At 36.0% G+C, this 25,228-nt stretch overlaps 1 protein-coding gene across 1 annotated transcript in view; it reads left to right on the top strand.

Annotated features, from left to right (window-relative positions):
• The window catches only part of pcdh15b (protocadherin-related 15b), a 277,431-nt gene that overhangs the window by 44,327 nt on the left and 207,876 nt on the right, over positions 1-25,228 (top strand). The window contains exons 5-6 of the mRNA XM_073828840.1: positions 21,852-22,012; positions 23,259-23,414. Coding sequence (XP_073684941.1) covers positions 21,852-22,012; positions 23,259-23,414 — 317 coding nt within the window. The remainder of the gene's footprint in view (positions 1-21,851; positions 22,013-23,258; positions 23,415-25,228) is intronic.

Below are 25,228 nucleotides of genomic sequence, written 5' to 3'. Positions count from 1 at the left end.
CTGATGAAAGCAATTTTTGTTCTTCACACTTACCTTAGACCTCCCATGGTGCACCTCACCAGGGCGCAGATGCACAGATGGTGTACAGTACGCTGCTACTTTGATGGGCCTTTTCAAGTACTCTCTTTTCATCCTCTCTTCATCTGCTCTCTGTATCTGTGTGCACAAATACAGAGGTGCTATAAGAATTCTACGGGAGAAATTGGACAGCTGCATTTGCCTTTGAACATAATTGGAACAGCTTACAGGCGTGATAGAGGGTCAGCACTTTTGCTGACCCAATAGCCTCAAGAAAAACATAGAAAGCCAGATTTAGATTTAGAGAACCATTTGTTTATTGCAGCACCCGTTTTACTTACTGAAATCTGATGCAATTTCATTTAAGCATGTATTTAAAGAGATTTTTACTTATAAATTGCTAGTAAATTTCAAACAGTTATAAAGAAACAGCCATTACCACATTGAATTAAACATTAAATTTTATAGTAGAAAAACTGAAATAGCTTTTTCTTGTTAAAAAAAGAAAATAATTTGATATCATGATTTAACATATAATCATACAATACTTTTGTATATTTAAAAATTATATTTTGGTATTCAGAGTGTTACTAGCTTTAGGTTTGAGCTCTGTAAGTTTCTATATTTGTAGTGCAGAAAGTGTTATACATTTGACAGTTTCTGTCTGTGTTTTTCAATGTTTGGAGATTATCTCAGCGTACAATTTGATTTTAGTACGAGTGAATCACTTGTCTCTGTTTGTCTTTAATACCGCATCGCTGCAGAAATAGATGAAATTGAACGTTTGTCCAGAAGTTGGAGAAGTGTTTGCTTGGTCAAATTAAGGAAAATCGCTTCTCTCAGGCTTATTTCACAGCTTCTATAAATTGGCAGGATTTGTAGTAATCTCTTCCTTTGCAATTTACCTTGAAATTTATCTCCTAAAGCTGTGAATCTCTACGCAATTATTAGAGTAAAGAATAATCATATTCATCCAAGAGTATTATCCTCCTTAATGTATGCAATGAGATGCTGCCTTTACCTCAAATTACAGATAATACACTGTTTTCCTCAATTTTCACTCATTTCATCCTCCCGTCTCGGAGATCCACACATTATCTTGAAAGTGAAAGTGAAAGTCATGACGTATTGTCAAGTATGGTGACCCATACTCGAAATTGGCCCTCTGCATTTAACCAATCCAAGTGCACACACACAGCAGTGAGAAAGTGAACACACACACACACACACACACACACACACACACACACATGTTGGGTTTACATGTTTTATGGGGACATTCCATAGGCGTAATGGTTTTTTTACTGTACAAACCGTACTTTCTATCGCCCTACACCTACCCTACACCTAAACCTAGCCCTCACAGGAGATTGTGCTTCCTCAAAAAAAAAAAAATTACTTCCTCAAAAAAACTCATTGTGCATGATTTATAAGCCTGTTTCCTCATGGGGACCTGAGAAATGTCCCCACAAGGTCAAAATCTACTGGTATTCCTATCCTTGTGGGGACATTTGGTCCCCACAACGTGATGAATACCAGGTACACACACACACACACACACACACACACACACACACCAGAGCAGTGGGCGGCTATTGCTCCAGCGCCCGGGGAACAACTGGGGGTTCAGTGCCTTGCTATTGAAGGTGGAAAGAGCGCTGTTCATTCACAATCCCCACCTTTGATTCCTGCCGGTGTGGGAATTGAACCGACAACCTTTGGATTACAAGCCCAGCTCTCTCACCATTAGGCCATGGCTGCCCCCAAAAACCCCTTTAATACCCCTTGAAAGCAACACCACATAAAGGATCATCATTTTGGCTAAAAATATGTCAACTTTGGAAAGCTCAAACTGTAATCAAAGTTGTCACAGGGAAATAGTGATAAATGTTTTATATGTACAATGTTTGCTCTAAGGAGACAGATCTTTTTCTCGCTTTCCTTCTTTCTGTCTTTTGTTTAAAGCACTTAGCCACACTTTACAATACAGTACATGTTTATAATTACTATATAATTACAAAAGTAAATACTGACTAAAAACATTAAACAGCATCTACTCAGGATGGTCAAGATGGCCAATTAGTCATTCAATAACTGACCACATGATTGCTGAAGATGACTAGTTTCGAGTTTTCAAATGTTAAACTGATAGCTGTAATGGTGATACATTAAAGGGAATAAATTAAAAAAAGCAACTTAAAGTAGTAGTTCACTTCTAAACAAAAATTAACAGAAAATGTACTTCCTCCTTGTCATCTAAGATGTTCATGTCTTTCTTTCTTCAGTTGATAAGAAATTATGTTTCTTGAAGAAAACATTTCAGGATTTCTCTCTATATAATGGACTTCAATGGTGCCTCCATGTTTGTACTTCCAAAGTGCAGTTTAAATGCAGCTTCAAAGGGCTCTAAATGATCCCAGCCGAGGAAGAAGGGTCTTTTCTAGTGAAATGATCTGTTATTTTCAAAACTATTTGACTATTATATACACTTTAACCTGTTATTTTCAAAACTATTTGACTATTATATACACTTTAACTGCAATTGCTTGTCTTGTCTCATTCAAACTTGGGGGCACCATTGAAGTCCACTATATGGAGATAATTCCTGAAATGTTTTCCTCAAGAAACATATTTGTTTACGACTGAAGAAAGAAAGACATGAACATCTTGGATGCCAAAGCGGTGAGTAAATTATCTTTTAAATTTTTGTTCTGGAAGTGAACTAATCCTTTAAGCATGCTTTTGATTTCTATCTGTCGAAGGGCTGCATGCTCTCAGTTTGTACATTTTTCATTGTAAAAAAAAAAAACAAAAAACACATTTTTAATTCTTGGCCATTGTGTTGGCTCACCATGTGTGTATAATTTAAAAAAATAAGTACATTTTTTAACATGCACTTTGCGAATAGCCTGCATTGTTTCATTATGTTGTGCTTCATCCAGAATGAAGAACTATGAAGGGTCTGAGACCAAAAAGATGTATAAACAACTTGAATAAAAACTGTGTGTAGTATAAAAAGACATTTTTACAAGGCAAAACATCATGAATTATTCATTCACTAATTTCTTAGGGAGTCACGCCATATGACATTTTACAAACTGAACTAACCTTGTTTTGTCATAAAAGGGTCAAATTATCTGATATTTTAAGATATTTACTGATTTTGACACACAGGGTCTGCAGGAGTCTTTTATTTATTTAATTACTTTTTGCATGTTGGTGAATTTATTTGATTAGGCATTTTTGTTTTTTTCCTAATTATATTAATTAGCTGGAAAACATTTTTTATGTGTTTGTAAGAATAATCAAAGCCCCTCAAAACAACATTCTTGTCATAGAAAATGGCATTGTGTGTATGAATTACTGTAAATGTCAGTGTATTGAAATAAAGTATTCCAGAAAAAAAATATGAAATTCAATATCACTAGTGTGGGTGTCAGTCAGTTTTAAATATTGAATTTAGATGTATTATACTAAGCATGACTCATATTAGCCTGTAAGATTTCAAGCATCTCTCAGGTTGTTGCTTTGATAATACTCATTTATGATTAAAAAATATATGTGAATTGTGTATAAAACTACCCACTTGCTACTGCATTTCAATCAGGATACACAAAATACGGAATGCCCCTGTAACTGCTGAGAAATGCATCTAAATGTAATAAACAACTTTTCCAGTGGTTGGAAACAAATCAAGCTGTAACCTCAAGGATGATTTCATTTAGCACTTATCTCAGCGATTTCTTCAAACGGCTGGAGTTATGATACTGAAAAGACATTTATTGAAAAATCAAAGAGATACAACAAGAGCCTCTCACTATTGTTTAGTCCTAAGGCATTGAAGACCATTATGTTGATCATTATTACATTAGTGCCTCATTACGGTTCTTGTGCTCCTCTTTGTACAGTAAATGTTGTGTATCGGGGGATGAGAACCCTGATGTTGATCGAGTGGACATTGGAGGTTACCGCATTGGTTGCAGGATAGATTAGATAACTGTCTGACTTCAATGAAGTTGGTGGCTCAGTGAGTGACCAAGCCAAACCTGGATGAGGGTCCACATTAGTGGAGAAGACAATGGTGGAAAGCTTGGATTGGTGGGTAATTGCGGCTACGTTTGAGTGACGGTTGGGTGGAAAATCTATTGATCTAGGCAAGGCAGTCTGGAAAAAGTGTGGGATTTTGGTGTCAAGCTAGAAGTGGGTTTGTTGGAGGCTTTTGGGGACTCTTTGAGAGTAAACTGATCTGTTGTTTGGCTGCAAGGATGAAGGGTGGAAGGGCATCCATTTATATCCCGACATTCGACATGCCTTGCATCAACTCATCATCTTCATCTGACCGTGCTCTCCTCTGCCTCTTGTTAAACGTCCCGTGTGCTCTCTGATCATCCTCTGTGCGTCCAATTAGAGCCACAAAACTGACCAAAGTGACCCTTGCTTGATGATTAGATTTGCTTGCTCTTGAGCCAGCTCTGTCAATTAGTGGGCTGCATTTGATCTGAGTTATTAGTTTTGTCCTCATTCTTTGAGTTAGGACCAGCATCCATTTCTGTATTTGAAATTGAGACCTACTGAGCTGCCCATGTTTGTCTGGAACATCAGCTATGCAAGAGGTCTTTGTTGGATAAAGATACTTTTAAAAAGTAATGCATTACAATATTGCCTATTGTTAGTCCCTAAAAAGTAACTAATTATGTTGCTTTTGCATTACATTTTAAATCTGGGCTGTGCTTGCCTTGTTTTTAATATATAGTTGAGGTCAAAAGTTTACACCCCCCCTTTCAGAATGTGCAAAATGTTAATTATTTTACAAAAATAAGAGGGATCATACAAAATGCATGTTAATTTTTATTTAGTACTGACCTGAATAAGATATTTCACATTAAATATATTTACGTATAGTCCACAAGAGTTGAATTTATAAAAATGACCCCATTCAAAAGTTTACATCTTACCTGAATGGTCCACAGCTGTTTTTTTGTTTGTTTGTTTGTTTAGTGATAGTTGTTCAGAAGTCCCTTGTTTGTCCTTAACAGTTACACTTCCTGCTGTTCTTCAGAAATAAAAATCCTTCAGTTCCCACAAATTCGCTGGTTTTCCAGCATTTTTGTGCAATTAAACCTATTTCAACAATGACTGTATGATTTTGGAGATCTATCTTTTCACACTGATTACAACGCATATGCAACTATTACAGGATGTTCAAACGCTCACTGATGCTCCAGAAGGAAATAAGCTGTATTAAGAGCCGGGGGGGGGGGGGGGGGACTTTTGACCTAAACTGTACAAAAGTTATGTTTCTGGCAAACGTAAATGCTAAACATATGACAGGAGAGCTGTCAGTAAATAAATGGGAAAACAAAGTAACTGTAATGCATTACTTTACCAGTTACTTGGAAGAAGTAACCTGATTACATTTCTTGGGTTACTTGTAATAAATTACCCCCAACATTGCTCTTCACTGGCTTTGTTGATTTGGATGCTTGGTTTGGTCAAGGGCAACAGTTGGAGAGATGCTTTCTCAAGCTTCAAACGTGAACCTTTGTTCAATCTCAGCTAGGGCTACTCACAATTAAATCTCGATTAGTCAATAAATATGTCAATTATTTTTCTGGTAATTGATTATCAGTCAAACAATCCTATAGTTAACCTACAATTAAATAAGAACCCCAACTTCTGCCATTCATTTTTCAATATTTTAGTCTAACATCTTGTCATATTTACTCCACAAATCCCAAAATTAAAGAATAAAGTGCCAATAATTAAAAGCCATCTATCAGTAATACAAATGTCCATGAGTTCACAGTCAGTCTTTGGGATTGACAACAGTATTTTCTTACTGGTGTAGGTCTTGAAATGTTTTGTTCATTTTGCAGATTGAAACAACTTCTTAAATACATATCTGAATGAATGAATAGATGCAGTCACAACTGTACTGTATATCTCATTATCAAAAAATGTCCATACAGCAGGGAATCACACATTTGACAGTGTTATTAAATCAACAAATCCAATCACGGTGTGAGTTTATCTATCAGATCTTTTAAATAATTGCTTTGTAACCAAATGCAGAGTACTTTTAAGCCACATATCTCATACCCATGACAGATCCAGTGGATATTTCGATGAACTCAATTCTCCATTTCAGTGATTAAACTAAACCTCTCATGATTAACAACTAGCTGTTCAGTGTGATGTTGTTCATACAGCCGGGTTTGATGAGAATTTGGTTGCAAGTCTTGAAGACGCATTGATGCATTCCATGCAAATTGACGTATTTTCGATTACATTGATGCGTCTTTTCGGCCCTAGTCCCAGCTAGGGTGTTTCCCGCCAGTCTGGATCATAGTTTGGCACCGGACCACCTCTTTCCCCACATCCATCTCTTCTAATGACAACCCGCCAGGCCATTTATAGGTTTATAGGGGGAATAAGTCCGTCTCAGCAGCTAGAGTCCTTCCCAAAACCACTTCATCACTGACATCTACCAAACACTAGGGCCTCGCATTTTTACTATTTGACTAGAAATGTGTTGACTAGTCAATGCAAACCCTAGGTCAGTGTTTCCCAGCTTTACATTTCAGCTTTTCTCCACTACATGGTTATGTAACATTTCCAGCCTGAGAGGCATCTGAAGCTACAGGTATTATGCAATTTTCGGGTGAGATCTTTTTTGGTCTTGGGTTACAGAGGCTCTCGGTCTGATTTGAAGTGACGGTGGAGGTAAACAACTCTTGAAGACTGCTTGCATGGTTTAGAGGATGAAGCCTGTTGTTGGCATAGGTAAACTGGTGTGGTCACAGAGAAATTGTTCCGTAAGTCAATATTTCTGGCTCCAGCATTGCCGAGGGGGAATTTTAGCTGCATAATATATTACTCTGGTGGAGTAAACAGGCAGGTATTTGATTTGTGCATGTTATAAGAAGAGCTTGTGGAAACTCATTGTGAGTTTAATTCAGTGATTTGTCATGTCAAGTCAAAATAACGTTTGTTACGTCAACAATAAAGGTCTCTCATTAAATAGAGGCTAATTTGTCACAGTTTCATAATAACCAAAAACACTTCTCACAGTAACAGAAATGATATCTAATGTTGTGTTTAATTGACTCCAGACTGGTGCATTTCACATTAAAAATTGTACCTGGTTTGTTTCTTTTGGAATTTCGCATACAAGATATTCTCATGGGTTAGGTTAAAGTGTGATCAATATAATTTTTTTCTCCTTTTTTGTTGGGTATGTGTGACATTTGAGGATTGAGCCAAATGAGAACTAGCACACTGTTTTTTTGTTTGTTTGTTTGTTTGTTTAAGCACACTGGGTAACAGAAACTGCCTCTGGGGGTCAAGGCTATTTAGCATCTTCTCCACTTTACATCCCAGCAAAGAAGTGGAGGATGTTTTTATTCCCTCTTATTTTAATCCACAAAAAGACAAATGTTTCAGTTACTACTGTTTCAGAAATGTAGCCTTGCAGTCACAACTCAAGAGTCTGGGGAAGTACAAACAAAATAGGAATTCTCAGTTATGAGAATCATGTTTTTGTTATAAGTTGGGAATTGGAAGAAGTGTTTGCTGTGCAGCTTTGTTAGAATGCACAACTTTGGAGATGGTTTAGTATATCTTTGATCTTGCCTGTTATGACAGGTTTAGTTGAGTCACAACCAACTCTAGATTCAGACAGCGTTCTTGTGCACATGTTTATCTGCCCTACAGTGCTGAATCCTATAGATGCTTTACAAACAGTACAATGGTAATAGACAATCGTTACAATCTTTATTAAGTCAGTTCTTTGTATGATCAATTCTTTATATGTTTGGGATTCAAATCCCTTAGTAGGAACAGAAATAGCATGGATATGAATATGGGCTAAAATAAGTTTTAAAGCTAGGTTTTTTGTGTTCATGCTAGTGGAATGACTCATTCAAGTTTTTTTATTTATTTATTTTTTGTCAGCTATGCAAATTGTACATGTTTGTACCTCATACAATGTCTAATAAACATCATGCCGTTTCAGTCATATTTCAGTATAGAACGAAAATAAGTCTGTGACGTCCCCAGAGTGTGTATGTGAAGTTTTAGCTCAAAATACCCGACATATATTTTTTTAAAGCTAGTTGAAATTGCCACTTCTAGGGTATGAGCCAAAATGCACTGTTTTTGTGCATTTTGGCAAAAACCAACCAGAACTATCTCACACACTAAAAATGTCAGAAAATCTCTGTAGCAGTGTTTAGCCTTATTTGTTTAAACTGGAATTGGTTTAGAAGTCTCAAAAAAAGTGAGTAGACCCAAAGTGAACTTGACCAAAGTTTCAATATATTGTGTTAGCACCATTGTTATCTGGCACTGCCTTAATCCTCCTGGGCATGGAATTGACTAGAGCTGAGCAGGTTGTTGCTGGGATCCTCTTCCACTCCTCATGAAGCTGCTGGACGTTAGATACAGTGTGCTTCTCCACCTTACGCTTGAGGATGCCCCACAGGTGCTTAATAGGGTTCAGGTCTGGAGACATACTTGGCCACCCCATCACCTTCACCTTCAGCTTCCTCAGCAAGGCAGTTGTCATCTTGGTGGTGTGTTTGAGATCGTTATCATGTTGGAAAACTGCTTTTCGGCCTAGTTTCTGGAGAGACTATTTTCGTGTTCTGCTTCAGAATGTACTGTACATAATGGAATCCATGTTTCCCTCAATGAACTTCAGCTCCCCAATACCAGCAGCACTCATGCAGCCCCAGACCATGATGCTACCACCACCACCATGCTTGACTGTAGGCAAGGCACAGTTTTCTTGGTACTCCTCACCAGGGCATCGCCACACATGCTGGACACCATCTGAGCCAAACAAGTTTATTTTATAGTATCATCAGACCACAGGACATGGTTTCAGTAATTCATGCTCTTGGACAGGTTGTCTTCAGCAAACTGTTTGTGGGTTTTCTTGGGAGCCAGCTTCAGATGAGGCTTCCTTCTGGGACAACGCCTATGCAAACCGACTTGTTGCAATGTGTGGCGTGTGGTCTGAGCACTGACAAGCTGACCTTCTACTTCTGCAACCCTTAAAGCAATGCTGGCAGCACTCATGCATCTGTTTTTTGAAGCCAGGTTCTGCACCTGATGCACAGAACAAGTGCTCAACTTCATTGATAGATCCTTGCTAGGTCTGTTCCGAAAGGAACCCGTCTTGGAAAACCTCTGTATGACCCTGACCACTGTAGTGTAACCCGGTTTCAGGGTGTTACTGAACCTTTGATAGCCTTGGCCATCTTTGTGGAGAGCAACAATTCTAATTCTCAAATCCTCAGAGAGTTCTTTGCCATGAAATGCCATGCTGAACATCCAGTGGTCAGTATGAAAGAATTGTACTTGAAGCATCTAATTTTAACTCCTCTAATACAAGATACACAATCTTGTATGGTCCCGTCAAGCAGACAAAAACATAAACATGATGAATAGGACATGTGGCTTTGCATGGTTAAACAACATACTGCTGTTATCACTTAGGGTGTACTCACTTTTGTTGCCAGCTATTTTGACAATAATGGCTATATGTTAGGGATGTAACGTTATCAAAACTTCACGGTGCGGTAATACCTCGGTATGAATGGCATGGTACGGTATTTATTGAATCATTTACAGGAAAAACAAAACTAATGAAGAGACTCGAAAAAAAGTGCCAGAAGTGTTTATTAAACAGTTTACATGAACACTGAACATATCAATGGCATACAAATTAGCCATCTATCTGTAAACTTTGAAACAGGAACTTCAGTTTTTCAATTTTAATAACAAAAAATTAATAAACCATGTAAAAAAATAAAGTTTCAATTTAATATTCTTGAAAACTCAGAAAGAAATTAAAATAGCAGCCTTATTGCAGCTGGCCCATGTGCTGAATAAGTATTTGAAAACACTCACCTCATTCACTCACACACTCACTTATTCAGACAGAGACAGGTTTCAGACAGAGAAATTGAAATGCTTCCACACATCCGATATAAAACCCGCTTTTACGCCTGTTTCACACATACTCCGTATACAGTGCGTATGCAGTTTGTGTGTGTTACGTATGCGGTGCAGAAGCAGCACTTTTCCTAGTTTTAAACTTAGCCAAAAAGCCACGTGTTGACTGTAAAACACAGTAGACTTCATTTATATGCATTTATGGTGTAATCACCACATTTCCGTGTCAATACATGTTCATTTTACAGCTAACAATGCGCTGTCACTTTAATTCAGGGCTGCAGCACAGCAAAAAATAGACTCGGTGCAGAAACGATCGCTGCACTGCTGCAAACGCACCGCTTCTGGGACGCACTGCCGGACAGCAAACGCGTGCAGTTACACGCGTGCGTGTTGTTCCCGCAACCTCCCGTTCGCTCCATTCGCCTGAGCGAACTTTTCTCAGAAGACCTACCGTTTTATCGAGTCATGCGACCACGGTAGTATCGAAAAAATTTGCTATTGCGGTATGACGGTATTTACAATACCGTTACATCCCTACTATATGTTGAATTATTTTCAGTAAATCTTTTCAGAGGACAGTAAATCTATACTGCTATACAAGTAGCACATTGACTACTCTAAAATATATCCAAGTTTAATTTCTATAGTATTGTCCCTTACGAAGATATACTAAAATGGTTGCTGAAATGTGAGGGGTGTACTCACTTTTGTGAGATACTGTATAACTTTATTAGTCCAACTTTGTGATTATGAATTCAACAAATTCAAACAGGCAACTTTTTACATTGCATTCATATGCAATTTTTAACTACCACATTCCTCTTTATGATCATTCTGTGCACGTAAAGACAGCATCAGTGAAAGCAGGCAGAGACAATGGTAGCTTTAGCAACATTAGCCTTACAGAGGGCCAAGAAGCTCTTTCAGGAAGGCAGTTTGTCTGGAGCTGACATTCGCACATAAAGCATTGGTATTGATCCCTAAACATATAGGGGACTTTACCGATTTTTTCCAGGACTTTTCCTTTCAAAAATGAAATTTAACTCAGATGGAGGGAGTCTAAGGAGACTCCTATGTTCATTGGTGCATCCCAAAACAACACTTATAATGCCCTTTCTGGCAATGACATTGTATATCTCCAGCAGCTACAGCAAGAAAACAGTTTTGGCGGATGCTGCTTCTCACTCAGGACTGTGTCTATGCTAATAGGGCAGAAATTGTCACAAATTGGCTAGGATTTATTCCTATGATGATGTGTACGTAGGGAGAAATCTGGAATCTTATGTTCAGAGAGACTGTTTATGATGTATTAGAATTAATAAAAAGAATTAGTCAGTGGATTTTAACTATTATAGGCTGGTTGCTTTTACACAATGTGGCCAGACACCTGTGTTTAAACACCTTATAAAAGTGAGTTTTTGCATAATAGGCCCCTTTTAATAGACATTCGCCCTTCATGTGGAGCTGAAAAGATAAATGGTTTAAAACAAGTTCCAAGCACTTGAATAAGCTTAGAGTAAAATTGTATGTATTCAATACTTATAGACCAAAATGTGAAGGTAATTATTCATCTTACTTGGTTAAAAACAATATATATATTGTGGCGGGAGGAGCAAACGACAGACACAGTGGGTGTGGCGTCAGGCCTCGGAGAGGCTTTTATTAAACAGAAAATGAAAGAAAATTGTCCAAAGGGGGAATAAAGTGGATCTGGTGTCCTCGAGTGCTGGGGTTTCATGCCACTTTTTGTTCAAATGTAAATGAAAGCTGAGGAATATTTTTTTTCCACAATGATGCCTCCTGTACATCATCTTATTATCTTTTGGGAAAAGCCTGTGTCATTTCCGGTCAAAAAAAAAAAAAAAAATGCTGGTTGAATAAAAGTAACTTTAAGTCAGAATTTGCCAGGGGTATGAATAATTTCGGGCTTGACTGTATATATATATATATATATATATATATATATATATATATATATATATATATCATTTTTTTAATGAGCAATAGCAACTGATGCTGGCCTAATATTTGCATTATTTCTACTCTTATGATATTCCTTTTTTTGTCTCACAATTCAGGAGCGTTGGAAACTGTTATGTCAGCATTGTGAATTCTGTTTAAAGTCTGGGGAGTTACTGTACAAAAAAATACACTGAGCATTGTCGATCTGCAGTTCTATTCATCTTTAATTTTCTCTATTGTAAATTCACACAGAAAAATCTATTACAGTGCCATAAAAATCCCTGACTGGAGGGATTATTATCTCATGACAAATGTATTATTTATGAAAAAGAAATAAATGAACATGCTGCTATTTCTAAATTTTAAATGTAAGTGCATGAGCAAAATTCACATTCACATATTTAATATTGTCTAGCTGAGATCATATTGTCCTACATAAACACATTCTAGTGTCAGAATGTATTTTACTCAAGTGCTGCTCAATGGCATCTGTTCTAAAAAGGGTCAGTTGATAATTGATTCTGACCTCACTAGATACCGTTATCCTCTTACAGCCATACCAAAGGAAGACAACTATAGCCTAGGTTTAACTTTGCGATTGGTGTTAATTTGTCTTTGGATGATAGGGACAAGGATGGTCTCATCCAAAATTGATAAGTACTAATGAATTATGAAATATTATGCAATTTTTTTAACAATAAGATTGCAGACTATTTGTTATGTGACCCTGGACCATAAAACCAGTGATAAGTAGCATATATTTGTAGCAATAGACAACAATACATTTTATGGGTCAAAATGATCTATTTTTCTTTTATGCCAAAAATTATTAGGATATTAAGTAACGATCATGTTCCATGAAGATATTTTGTAGATTTCCTTACTGTAAATATATCTAAAGTTATGTTTTGATTAGTAATGTGCACTGCTAAAAACTGTATTAGGACAACTTTAAAGGCAATTTTCTCAATATTTATTTTTGCTTTTTTGTTGTTTTTTCATTTTTGCACCCTGAGATTCCAGATTTTCAAATAGTTGTATCTCAGCCAAATATGGTCATATCCTAACAAACCATACATCAATGGAAAGCTTATGTATTCAGCCTTCATAGATTTTATAGATAAATAAATGAAATAATTACCCTTATGACTGGTTTTGTTGTCCAGTGTCACCAGGGTGGTCCATTTATTTATATATATATACTTTTACATTTATTTAATAATTAAATGAACAGTTATTAAGGTTAAGTTGGGTTGCTGGGTTGGTAGGTTACTAGGATGACTAATAACCTAGTTACTAAGGTCTAGCACATGACTGTGTGAATTAAGCTTTGCTTAAGCCCTGACATTTTCATGCGAGCCGCTGACAGAGAGAGGCAGTAGTGCAGAGAAAATATTGGAAAAAACAGCTGCAAAAAGCAGTTAGAAGTGATTTGATAAATGTAGACATTTTTTTACACTCAAAAAAACAAAAACAAAAAAAAAAACTAGTCATTGACAAGAGCTGTTAAAAAAAATCAAATATTATCTAAACTTAGTTTAAGGATAGTATATAACACATGCATAACAATTGTTAATATGAAATAATTACAGCATTGATGTAAAACAATTAAAAAATCATCAATACATAAATCTGTAAAATAAACAATTTATACTTTAAATTTCAGCTTATTGAGTGTGTAATCCAATTGTATGTTTTACAAATACATAAATTACAAAAAAAAAAATTAATTCCCATTGCTGTAAAGTACTCCATACTAGGGCTGCCCCCAATAGTTGACTAACCGATAGTCTATGAGAAGAGGCTTGGTTGACCAAAATTTTATCAGTCACTTAGTGGCAAAAAAAAAAAAAAAGTGGCAAAATCACGCAGTCCGTGACGGACAGATCAGTAACAGCTGGTCTATGTGGCTCACCTATCGTTAATTGACCTCAAATATGGCTTACCATCTACAATATTTAAGTAGCAACAACTTTACATGGCTGCTAAATCTAATGTTAACCTAGAAAAATGTGTGCTATTCAAGTGTCTGTGCAGAGTGTGGAAGCTGAAGAGTAGCACGCTCACTGCATGACAGATGGAGGTGCCTGTGCGGTCACTTGCTCTTAAAATACTCCGTCATTTTTTGGTCATACAAATAAAGTTAATACATCTTTTGAAATCTGTAAAGACTCTACGTTTATTTGTGTGCACTTACAATAACGAAACGTTGTGCTTTTGTAAAATAATTAAAGCAGATGCACTTTCTGCTGTCTCTGTCTCTGTGAACTTGAGCGCGAAACTTTGTGTATAGGCCTACTTGCCATACAGACATGAAAAATATACCTATAGAGAGTGAAATGTCTACTTTCAAATTAACTAATTCAAATAATAAACAAATATTCTCAGATTATGTAATGCATATGAAACATGCATAGATGCGCATAACTACTGCGGAGATGAAAAGTCATTGTCAATGTCAATGTGTTTTCCCAGACGCATTTATAATTATATCTTCCAGTGCACTGTGACAAGCTTTTTTGCATGCACTTGAGTGCTTATTAGACTATGTAAGCGATTTTAGACTCATTATTATGATTTACATGGTATATTAATAAACATGCGACTAATAGTTGACTAATGCTTACAATAAGCAACTACTAGTCGACCAGAAAAGTCTTTAGTCGAGGGCAGCCCTACTCAATACACCATTTTTTAACTAGGTAAAGTGCTTAGATATTTTTTACAAGATAATGGGCAAATACTAAATAAAAAATATACTGAATACTATATTAACTATATAAAAACTATAAAACCAACAGTCAGTTCTCTGTGAATCTGATGAAAGCACAGTTTCTTGTATAGTTTTATTGATTTTTAAATGTCCATATCAATGTTAAAACCACTACTATGCAGTAAGTATGAATGCTATTCATAGACTTTAATATCAGGGTCAGGATGTAACAGCCCGGCTCTGCTTAGCAAGAATAGCTGATAAAACTACCATTTGGTCTCCCTACTGAGGGAATGAGAACAAATGTGCAGTATATTTCTTTTTTATACTGTTATCTGTGTGAGTGATAAAACATTCACAGAATGTCAGATTTCCTGTGCCCAGAGAGTCTCTTTACACCACTGCAGTACAGAAGAACACAGGAAGTTGCTTTGGCAGGCCGGGAATGATAGAGCTGGATGGACGCGGTGGAACCCTGTAGAGAGAACAGTGAGAACAATGAAGGAAAGGAGGAAGACGCACTTTGACGTGTGAGCAGAGAACTCAACATGCTGTGCCAAGCATCACCCAGCTTGCCCTGCACAGGTGTGTTGCCAGCTTGCAAGGGCCCTGGCCTGCTCCAAACCAGCTGCCAAGGGACATCCACGACCGGGCGCACCACTGTTTGAGACAGCCGAGAGAGGGAATCGCGTGCCGCTTCCGAGACCGCACCGACGCTCGCCAAGAACACGTTCATCACCCATCGGTGTGACATAGAAAACCATCTGGCCGCATGCAGAGAGACACGGCTTTAGAGAGAGGGGGAGGAGAAGCGCTTATGAGCAACCTGGAAGAGTGCGAATAAGCTGTAGGTGTACGCTGAGAGGGAGATAAGAACACGCCGGCGAAGAACACATTTCTAGTGCTTTGGCGTGCTGGGGAATATCATTAGTATGCTGTCAAACTGTGATTATTCTTTTGTATTTTTGCACTCAAGTGTACAGGAAACACATACTGTCTGCCTCTGTGGGGGAAAAAAAAAAACTTTTCAATTTATTTAGATTCAGGTTCATATTAACTTCAGGAGCTAAAATTAACTTTCGGAACAAAAGAAAAAAATTAAATTTGTAATATTTAATACTTTTCCTGGGTATATGGATAATATGTATATTTAAATGAGTATGTACAGTGCCCTCCATTAATATTGGCACCCTTAGTAAATATGAGCAAAGGTGACTGTGAAAATAAATCTGCATCGTTTATCCTTTAGATCTTTCATTTGAAAAATTCACAAAATTCTAATCTTTCATTGAAGCAAAACGATGGAAAATGGGGGGTGGGGGGGTTTCATCATGAAATAAATGTTTTTCTCTAGTTCACGTTGGCCACATTATTGGCAGCCCTAAAAATTTGACTAAGAAAATTTCTCTAAAGTATATTCCCATTAATATTAATTTTTTTTAGCACACCAGGGTAGCTAGGAGTATAACATTGTCCAGTCATGACTTTCTGTTCCACAGGATTATAAATATGAGGAGCACAAAAGCCAAATTCCCTTAATCATCCATCACAAGAAGTAAAACCAAAGAATGTAGTTCTGATGTGCAGATCAAGTTTGTTGAGCTTCACAAAATAGAAAGTGGCTCTGAGAAAAGAGCTAAAGCATTGAAAATCCCCATTCCCACCATCAGGGCAATAATTAAGTTGGTTCCAATCAACTAAAGATGTTACAAATCTGCCTAGAAGAGGACGTGTGTCTATATCATCCTAATGCACGATAAGGAAAAGAGTTTGAGCGACCAAAGACTCTCCAAGGATCACAGTAGGAGAATTGCAGGGAATTGTTGAGTCTTGTTGATCAAACAGCCCCTACATCACCACATGTTGAAAAAAATCCTCCTGGCTCACCCAAAAACAAACTCCAGCATATTCACCTGTCAGACATGATTGGAACTTCAAACAGGACTGGCTTCTATGGTCAGATGAAGCTAACCCTCCAGATGGTTTTGGTGCAGACAGGGATAAAAAACTACCCCATGTCCACGGTTAAAAATATTGCTGAGTCTTGTTGTGGACCTATTTTTCTGCCTGAGGTCCTGAACATCTTGTTTAGATACATAGCTTCATGGAAGAAAAATACCAGCAGATAAAAAATCAAAACCTGACTGCCTCTGTTAGAAATCTTATAATGGGCCATGGTTGCATCTTCCAGCAGGATGATGATCCAAACCAAACATCAAAATCAACACAAAAATTGTGTCACTGAGCACAGAATGAAGCTTCTACCATGGCCGTCCCAGTTCCGTGACCTCAACCCTGTATAGAAACTGAAGAGAAGAAGCACCAACATGAAGCTGGGAAGACAGAGATTCTGGAGAATCTAGAGAGATTCTGTATGAAGGAATGGCCTCTGATCTTTTGTCAGGTGTTCTCCAAACTCATTAGACATTGTTGGAGAAATCTTAGAACTGTTATCTTGGGAAAAGGATGTTGCAATAATTGGGTGCCAATAATAGTGGCCAACGTGAACTAGAGAAAAACATTTATTTCATAATGAGATTTCACCCCTAGATTCTGTTGTTTTACTTCAATGACAGGTTAGAATTTAGTGATTTTTTTTTTTAATGAAAGATCAAAAGGATAAATTATGCAGATTTATTTTCACATCCACCTTTGCTCATATTTACCAAGGGTGCCAATTTTAGTGGAGGGCATTGTATGTGTGTTGGTATGTAGGCTATGTATGAGCGTTGAGTTCTCTTTTGCTCTTCAGCAGACAAAAACACACCTCGTCTTAAATGAGTCCTAAATGGCCGTAAAGAACTGGGAGAAAATTGTCACATGCATCAAATTTTAAAGAGACAGTTCTTTTAAAGTAAAACCTGCTGCAGTCTGCCATTGATGTAAATCAAAGAGCAAAAGAAAAAAGGGAATTCACTCACTGCTGTTCACTGATTAACTTTCGTTATAGTAATATATAGTTTATATTGTTTATATTGTATAGTTTATGTGAAGATAGCCTATTAAAGCCTATTAAATTTTAAAAATAACAATGGCTTTCAGTTATTCTGTAATGTTGAATGGCTACAATTAACAGTTGAACACAGGGAAATTTGTATTTTATTTTATTTTATTTTATTTTTTCTATTTATTTTATTTTGTTTAATTTTTTATTATTATAATATATATATATATATATATATATATATATATATATATATATATATATATACATAACTGATTCACAGTGCTAGTATGTATGTATTGACTGTGGATTAATGATGGGATTTTTATTTTATTTTATTACATTTTAATTTTAATTTTATTTTATTATATTTTCGTTAACATTCATTTTTATTAATTAAAATTTATTTTAAAGCATACACACACAAGATTTTGTAATAAGCAGACATAACCAGAATTCTTGCATAAACTATATTAAATATCATTCTTGCAAAAAAATATTATATTTAGTACATTTGCATTGCATACAAATGCATAACAAACTATTCTGGCAAATTTGAACTTTGTTCGGCTTGTGTTTCATAAATAAGATACATTCTGATTTTGTTTGTAATAAAGTTTCAGTGCCTTAATGTACTAAATATTACAAATATTTTAGATTAGATTAGATTAGATTAGATTAGATTCAACTTTATTGTCATTACACATGTACAAGTACAAGGCAACGAAATGCAGTTTACTGTAGGTCTAACCAGTGCAATAAGCAGCAAGTGCAGGATAAAGGTATAAGTTATAAGTGCACTTAAAGGGAATATGTACAGGGAGAAACTATGGATAATATTTACAGATGAAGTACTTTGAGCATAATTTACAGATGATAATTAACTACAATTAGAATGTACAAATAGATGAACACAATATACAGGTTGCTATTAACTATAATATAAATTGCAGGTAGATACGAACATAATATACAGGTTGCTGTTTCCTGAAGCAGGAATTTACAAATTGACATGTATAGATATAGATTTATCACAAATTTACAGTATGTATAAAATATTTACAAATATTTTACTGCACATAGTTCACAACTTTATTTCGTCATTTGTTTGTCTTTGATTTTATTAACTAACTTTGCTTACATTAGTGAGATTCAACTCAAAGACTTAAATTATGAAATGGTGAAGTTCTTGCATAACTGGAAATTAACATTTTGTCATTTATACCTTAGGTTATTGCAAGAATTACAAGCCTTAAAGACAGCATTTTTTATATTACAAGTATTTTATTGATGGAGTAGAGTGTACACCAAGCAACTTTTCTATTGGCAGCACAAGGAAAGGAAATTATCGTTAGCACTATAGCATTACAGTGTTCACAGCTCTAGATGTACAGTACTTGGCCCTTTAAAAAACGGACTTGTGTTCCCTGGCTGTTTTATGCTCAGTAATCATTGGGGCTGATGACTCTCCTGAGATGGCTGCTCATATGATTAACTGTCCCGTTTCACTTTAATGTCTGACAACTGGGTGTACTGAAGGCATCCATTGGCCTGTTCAACATTAAACCCTTCCAAATGTTAGCAGCAGGAACGAGATGACTTACGAGGCCATATTAATTTATTTTCCATTGCTCAAGGTTTGTGCTTTGTAGACCCTGTCTTTGGAAACTATGACTACGTTGCAGTAGCATAAAAATTGTCTACAATTTTGCACAATACAAATTTAACATATCAACCAACATTAAATAACAACTCAGTGTGAAATTTCCTGTAGGGTTTAGTTTGAATTAATAATGTCCTGCAGCTGTTTGAAATGAAAGGCTGAAGTGAGTGTGATGTGCTCTACGCGGTGAACTGAATGGTGCTGGAGCTCGCGCAATGTGTTCTTATGCCGTCAGCTGCTTTAAATCACTTGCCGCAGTCGAAGAGCTCTCATTAAACCCACATAACAACACCTGGATGCTGTTGTACAGAGTTTTTGTTTGTTGTGTGCTTTGGAACAAGTTAGAATTACGTATGAGATAACTTTTATCACTCAGACATCGCTCTTTCAAAGGTTGAGAGAGTTCTCATTTAAGAATCAATTTCATCGTAGAGGTTTCTCCCAAAATTCTTAGAACACATAAAACTATTTCTATTAATCATTAATAAATTGTTTAGTTCTTCATTAATTATACATTAACTCGTGATTATCTGTGCATTAATTAAACATTAATTAATGCACATGTGTGCACACGTATTGTAAAGTGTTACCGCATTTGTGTTTGAAAAGTATATATATATATATATATATATATATATATATACATACATATATAGCTTTTTGTTTTTTAGAAAATGACCAATCATTTTACTAGATAAGACCCTTACTGCAGTTTGGACCTTCAACCCGTTGATCCACTAAATGGAAAAATAAATCCTGGGATGTTTTCCTCAAAAACCTTTATTGCTTTTCGATTGAAGAAAGAAACACATGAACATCTTTGATAACATTTTTTAGGAAATTTCTATTCTGGAGTGAACTAATCCTTTAAGTGTGCTTAAAAGAGAGCTCATTTTCATGGCATTGTTTCTTAACTTACTTAAATACATTCTTAAAAAGTTCTTTGTAATATTGTCAAATTAAAAGTTTTACTTTAAAGTAGACTTAATTTATTTTAATAAACTTGTCATGATTTAAAGAACTGCACTTACTTTGATCGGGGGATTAACATACTAAAGAACATGTAAAGTAATTGATTATGCACTGAAATATTAAAAAATGTTACTTTCATTTTATTACATTTATTTATATATATATATATACACACACAGGTGCATCTCAATAAATTAGAATGCTGTAGAAAGGTTCTTTATTTCAGTAATTCAACACAAATTTTTAAACTTGTGTATTAAATAAATTCATTGCACACAGACTGAAGTAGTTTAAGTCTTTGGTTCTTTTAACTGTGATGATTTGGCTCAAATTTACCAAAAACCCACCAATTCAACAAATTGGAATATGGTGACATGACAATCAGCTAATCATCTCAAAATACCTTCAAAGGTTTCCTGAGCCTTCAAAATGGTCTCTCAGTTTGGTTCACTAGGCTACACAATCATGGGGAAGACTGCTGATCTGACAGTTGTCCAGAAGACAATCATTGACACCCTTTACAAGGAGGGTGAGCCACAAACATTCATTGCCAAAGAAGCTGGCTGTTCACAGAGTGCTGTATCCAAGCATGTTAACAGAAAGTTTAATGGAAGGAAAAAGTGTGGAAGAAAAAGATGCACAACCAACCGAGAGAACTGCAGCATTGAGCCACTCCTGAACCACAGACAACGTCAGAGGCGTCTTACCTGGGCTAAGGAGAAGAAGAAATGGACTGTTGCCCAGTGGTCCAAAGTCCTCTTTTCAGATGAGAGCAAGTTTTGTATTTCATTTGGAAACCAAGGTTCTAGAGTCTGGAGGAAGGGTGGAGAAGCTCATAGCTCAAGTTGATTGAAGTCTAGTGTTAAGTTTCCAAAGTCTGTGATGATTTGTGGTGCAATGTCATCTGCTGGTGTTGGTCCACTGTGATAACCAAAGTCACTGCACCCGTTTACTTCATTGAAGTTGGTTAAATGATGATGGTGTTGGTGTGCTTGACTGGCCAGCAAACTCACCAGACCTAAACCCCACAGAGAATCTATTGGGTATTGTCAAGAGGAAACTGAGAAACAAGAGACCAACAAATGCAGATGACCTGAAGGCCATTGTTAAAGAAACCTGGGATTCCATACCACCTCAGCAGTGCCACAAAATGATCACATCTACGCCACACCCAATTGAGGCAGTAATTAAAGCAAAAGAAGCCTCTACCAAGTATTAAGTACATATACAGTAAATTAACATACTTTCCAGAAGGCCAACAATTCACTAAAAATGTTTTTTATTGGTCTTATGAAGTATTCTAATTTGTTGAGATATAGTGAATTGGTGGGTTTTTGATAAATGTGAGCCAAATCATCACAGTTAAAAGAGCCAAAGACTTAAACTACTTCAGTCAGTGTGCATTGAATTTATTTAATACATGAGTTTCACAATCTGAGTTGAATTACTGAAATAAATGAATAAAGGATAGTAACAGTTATAAAGAGCTATAAAATCAATGTGGATATTGGGCATTTTTAGTTAATAGTTTAATTAAATGATTAGGGAGATGCCTCAAATGCTTTTTAAAATCAAAACAGTGAGCAAATAAAAATGTTTGTTTGTTATTATCACAGGAACTCTTCTGGTGGAGAACATGCAGATAAACGGGAGAGCAGAAGACCCTGACAGGACCATCTCTTTATCTCTACGGGACAACCATGACTACTGGGTCATTCTGGACCCGGTCAAGCAACGGCTCTATCTCAACAGCACCGGACGACTTCTGGACCGAGATGTAATTATTTGCCATCATTATGCTGTAAAAGTCTTAAACAACCACTGCATGCTAGTGGTACAGAAATCACACTTTAAAGGACGTCTTTAAAGGAATAGTTCACCCAAAAATGAACAGCCTAAAATGTTCTCACACTCAGGCCATCCTAGATGTAGATGAGTTTGTTTCTTCATCAGAAGAGGATGAGAAATGTAGCATTACATCCCTTGCTCACTAATGAATCCTCTGCAGTGAATGGGTGCCATCAGAATGAGAGTCGAAACAGCTGATAAAAACTTCACAGTAATCCACAAGTAATCCACATCACTCCAATTTATCGGTCAACATCTTAAGTACATCTTACATCTGAAGTAAAAAGCTGTGTGTTTGTAAGAAACAATCCATCATAACATTTAAACTTTAAATTGTTGAGTCCATATTTGGACCATGCATATTTTTCACTGGAGAAAGCAATATTATGGACAGAGGACTCATATTTTAGCCAGAAGCAATGTTGTGAAGATAAAAGCATCTTGATGGATTTGTTTCTTTATAAAAAAAATAAAAATAAAAGACATTAAAGGGTTAGTTCACCCAAAAATGAAAATTAGCCCATTATTTACTCACCCTCCATGCATTCTAGGTGTATGTGACTTCCTTCTTTCAGACGAATCCAATCTGAGTTATATAAAAAATTATCCTGGCATTTCCAAGCTTTAGAATTGAATAGATGGGTGTTTCTCTTCATCAGTCCAAAACAAGTCCAATAAAGCCCAATAAAATTTAAGTGATGGACTGGAGACGTATGTATTGTAATTTTTTTATCAGCTCTCATTCTGACGGCACCCATTCACTGCAGAGAATCCATTGCTGAGCATGTTATGGAATGCTAAATTTCTCTTTATCTGCTTTTCATTCTGGCGTGAACTCTTCCTTTAAACATGGAAATAAAACATGAAAATTTTTAGGATGTTTACATCTTAAAATTGTTATACTGACAATATAAATTGTAATAAAAAAAAAGTCCACTGGTGGTCTCAGACTTTTGAACCCTCTTCATCTGTTCATGTCTTTTGGTTCAATCAGAACTATGATAAAACAAAAAAGTTCCACTCTTTTGCTGGGAAATCTGTTGTTCACAGCATGCTCTTTGTAATGGGCTTCATAATGGACTGCAAGCAAATGGTCATTTTTTCAGTCCGTCTGCTGAATGCATACCATGCAAATGAACTTGCTCGATTTGTCTTTTTTTATTTTTGTCTTTCAGCCTCCCTCCTACATTCAGTCCATTGTGGTGCAGGTTCAGTGTACTAATGAGCTTGTTGGCACGGTGATCCTACACGAGGTGCGAATAGTTGTACGGGATCGAAACGACAACACCCCACGCTTTCAGCAGCCGCGCTACTATGTAGCGATTAATGAGGTGAGTTTCTATTTAGCTGGGCCTCTTTTGTTCCTATTCTATAGTTGTAATGACACTTTCATGAGTTACTTTTCTACAGTTTCTGGAAAACATCAGCATCACCAGCGCTCTGGAGCACGTTAATAGAAGTTTCCAAAAGTGAGTTGGTTTAGCTAAAACTGAACACTTGCCAGCTGTAATTGGAAATTCAATCAGTGGATTGTGCCAGTGTGATGGTTTACCCATGACAGGGTTATTTTGTGGTAAATTAATTGCACTTATGGGCTTAGGAGCTGAAGCATTTAGCTGTTAATGTTTCTCTGTCTTTGACTGCTGTGTAATTACCCCAGAAGTGCTGTAGCTCACTGAATAAATCTGCCAGTCACCTTTTGAGACATATTTAGCTACTATATGTTTTTCCACAATACATTACGGCATGTATTGTGAATTCACATTGCATTGCTTGGTACTGTATGCACAATTTTAGTGGATACTTTTCTTGATGTACTCTGCCTCTCTATTTTTTGATTCCCAAATCATATCAGTTAAAGTCATTTTTTTCTATCTATTTAACATTTTCAGATTTTTTTAAATCGGTTATACTCTCTATGGCAGTTTATTTGATTAAAAATATAGTTTTTTTTTTTTTTTTTTGAAATGTTAATATAATTTTAAATAGTGGAGAAAATAATTATTTGATCCCTTGCTGATTTTGTATGTTTGCCCACTGACAAATAAATTATCAGTCTATAATTGTATTGGTAGGTTTATTTTAACAGTGTGAGAGAAAACACAATTCAAAGTAGTTATAAAATGATTTGTATTTTAAAAAGTTAAATAAGTATTTGATCCCCAAGATCCCAGCAGGATTTCTGGCTCCCAGGTGTCTTTTATACAGGTAACAAACTGAGATTATGAGCACTCCCTTTAAAAGAGTGCTCCTAATTTCAGTTTGTTACCTCTATAAAAGACACATGTCCACAGAAGGTGACAACAGTTGGTGCGATTATTCGCAAATGAAAGAAAGGCAAAATAGCTGTCAATCTCCCTCGGTCTGGGGCTCCATTCAAGATCTCACCTCATGGAGTTTCAATGATCATGAGAATGCTGAGGAATCAGCCCAGAACCACACAGGAGGTCTAAAATTAGGGTTCAAGTGTACTTCTAGTTGTAACTAAATATATTTTTTAAAATACAGATATAGTATGTTAAAAGCACATTTTAGTTCAATTTCAGGGTGTCTCAAAATAGCACAGTTGAGTACACTTAGATGGTATTAAGTTTATCTTAACATATACTTAATACTATTTTTTAGTACAATAAGTACAAAATTAGTGTGCGAAAATAGAGCACTTTTAGTACATTACTGAAAAGTGTACTAAGTATACTTAAATAAAGTGTATTTTAGTGCACTTTTTTTTTTACCTGGGTATGCCAAGGGGTCAAATACTTATTTCACTCATTAAAATGCAAATCAATTTATAACTTTTTTGAAATGCGTTTTTCTGGATTTTTTTGGTTGTTATTCTGTCTCTCACTGTTAAACCAAACCTACCATTAAAATTATAGACTGATCATTTCTTTGTCAGCGGGCAAACACACAAAATCAGCAGGGGATCAAATCATTATTTTTCCCACTGTAACTGTTTTCTGTTTGAATAGACATTAAAATGTAATTTAGTCCTTTGATTGTAAAGCTGACTCTTTAACTCCAGTCTTCATAAACAATACAAATTATATTTTTTAAGCAGCAAACATATTAATGTCTACTGCTTAAAAAAATATTGTTTGTATTGTTTTTTATTATTAGCATTGGCGAAAACAGTTGTTCTGTA

The sequence above is a fragment of the Garra rufa genome, chromosome 22 (assembly GCF_049309525.1).
Source record: "Garra rufa chromosome 22, GarRuf1.0, whole genome shotgun sequence".
NCBI classification, from domain to species: domain Eukaryota; kingdom Metazoa; phylum Chordata; class Actinopteri; order Cypriniformes; family Cyprinidae; genus Garra; species Garra rufa.
The sequence above is the reverse complement of the archived record's forward strand: the minus strand, read 5'-3'. Positions and strand labels throughout refer to the sequence as shown.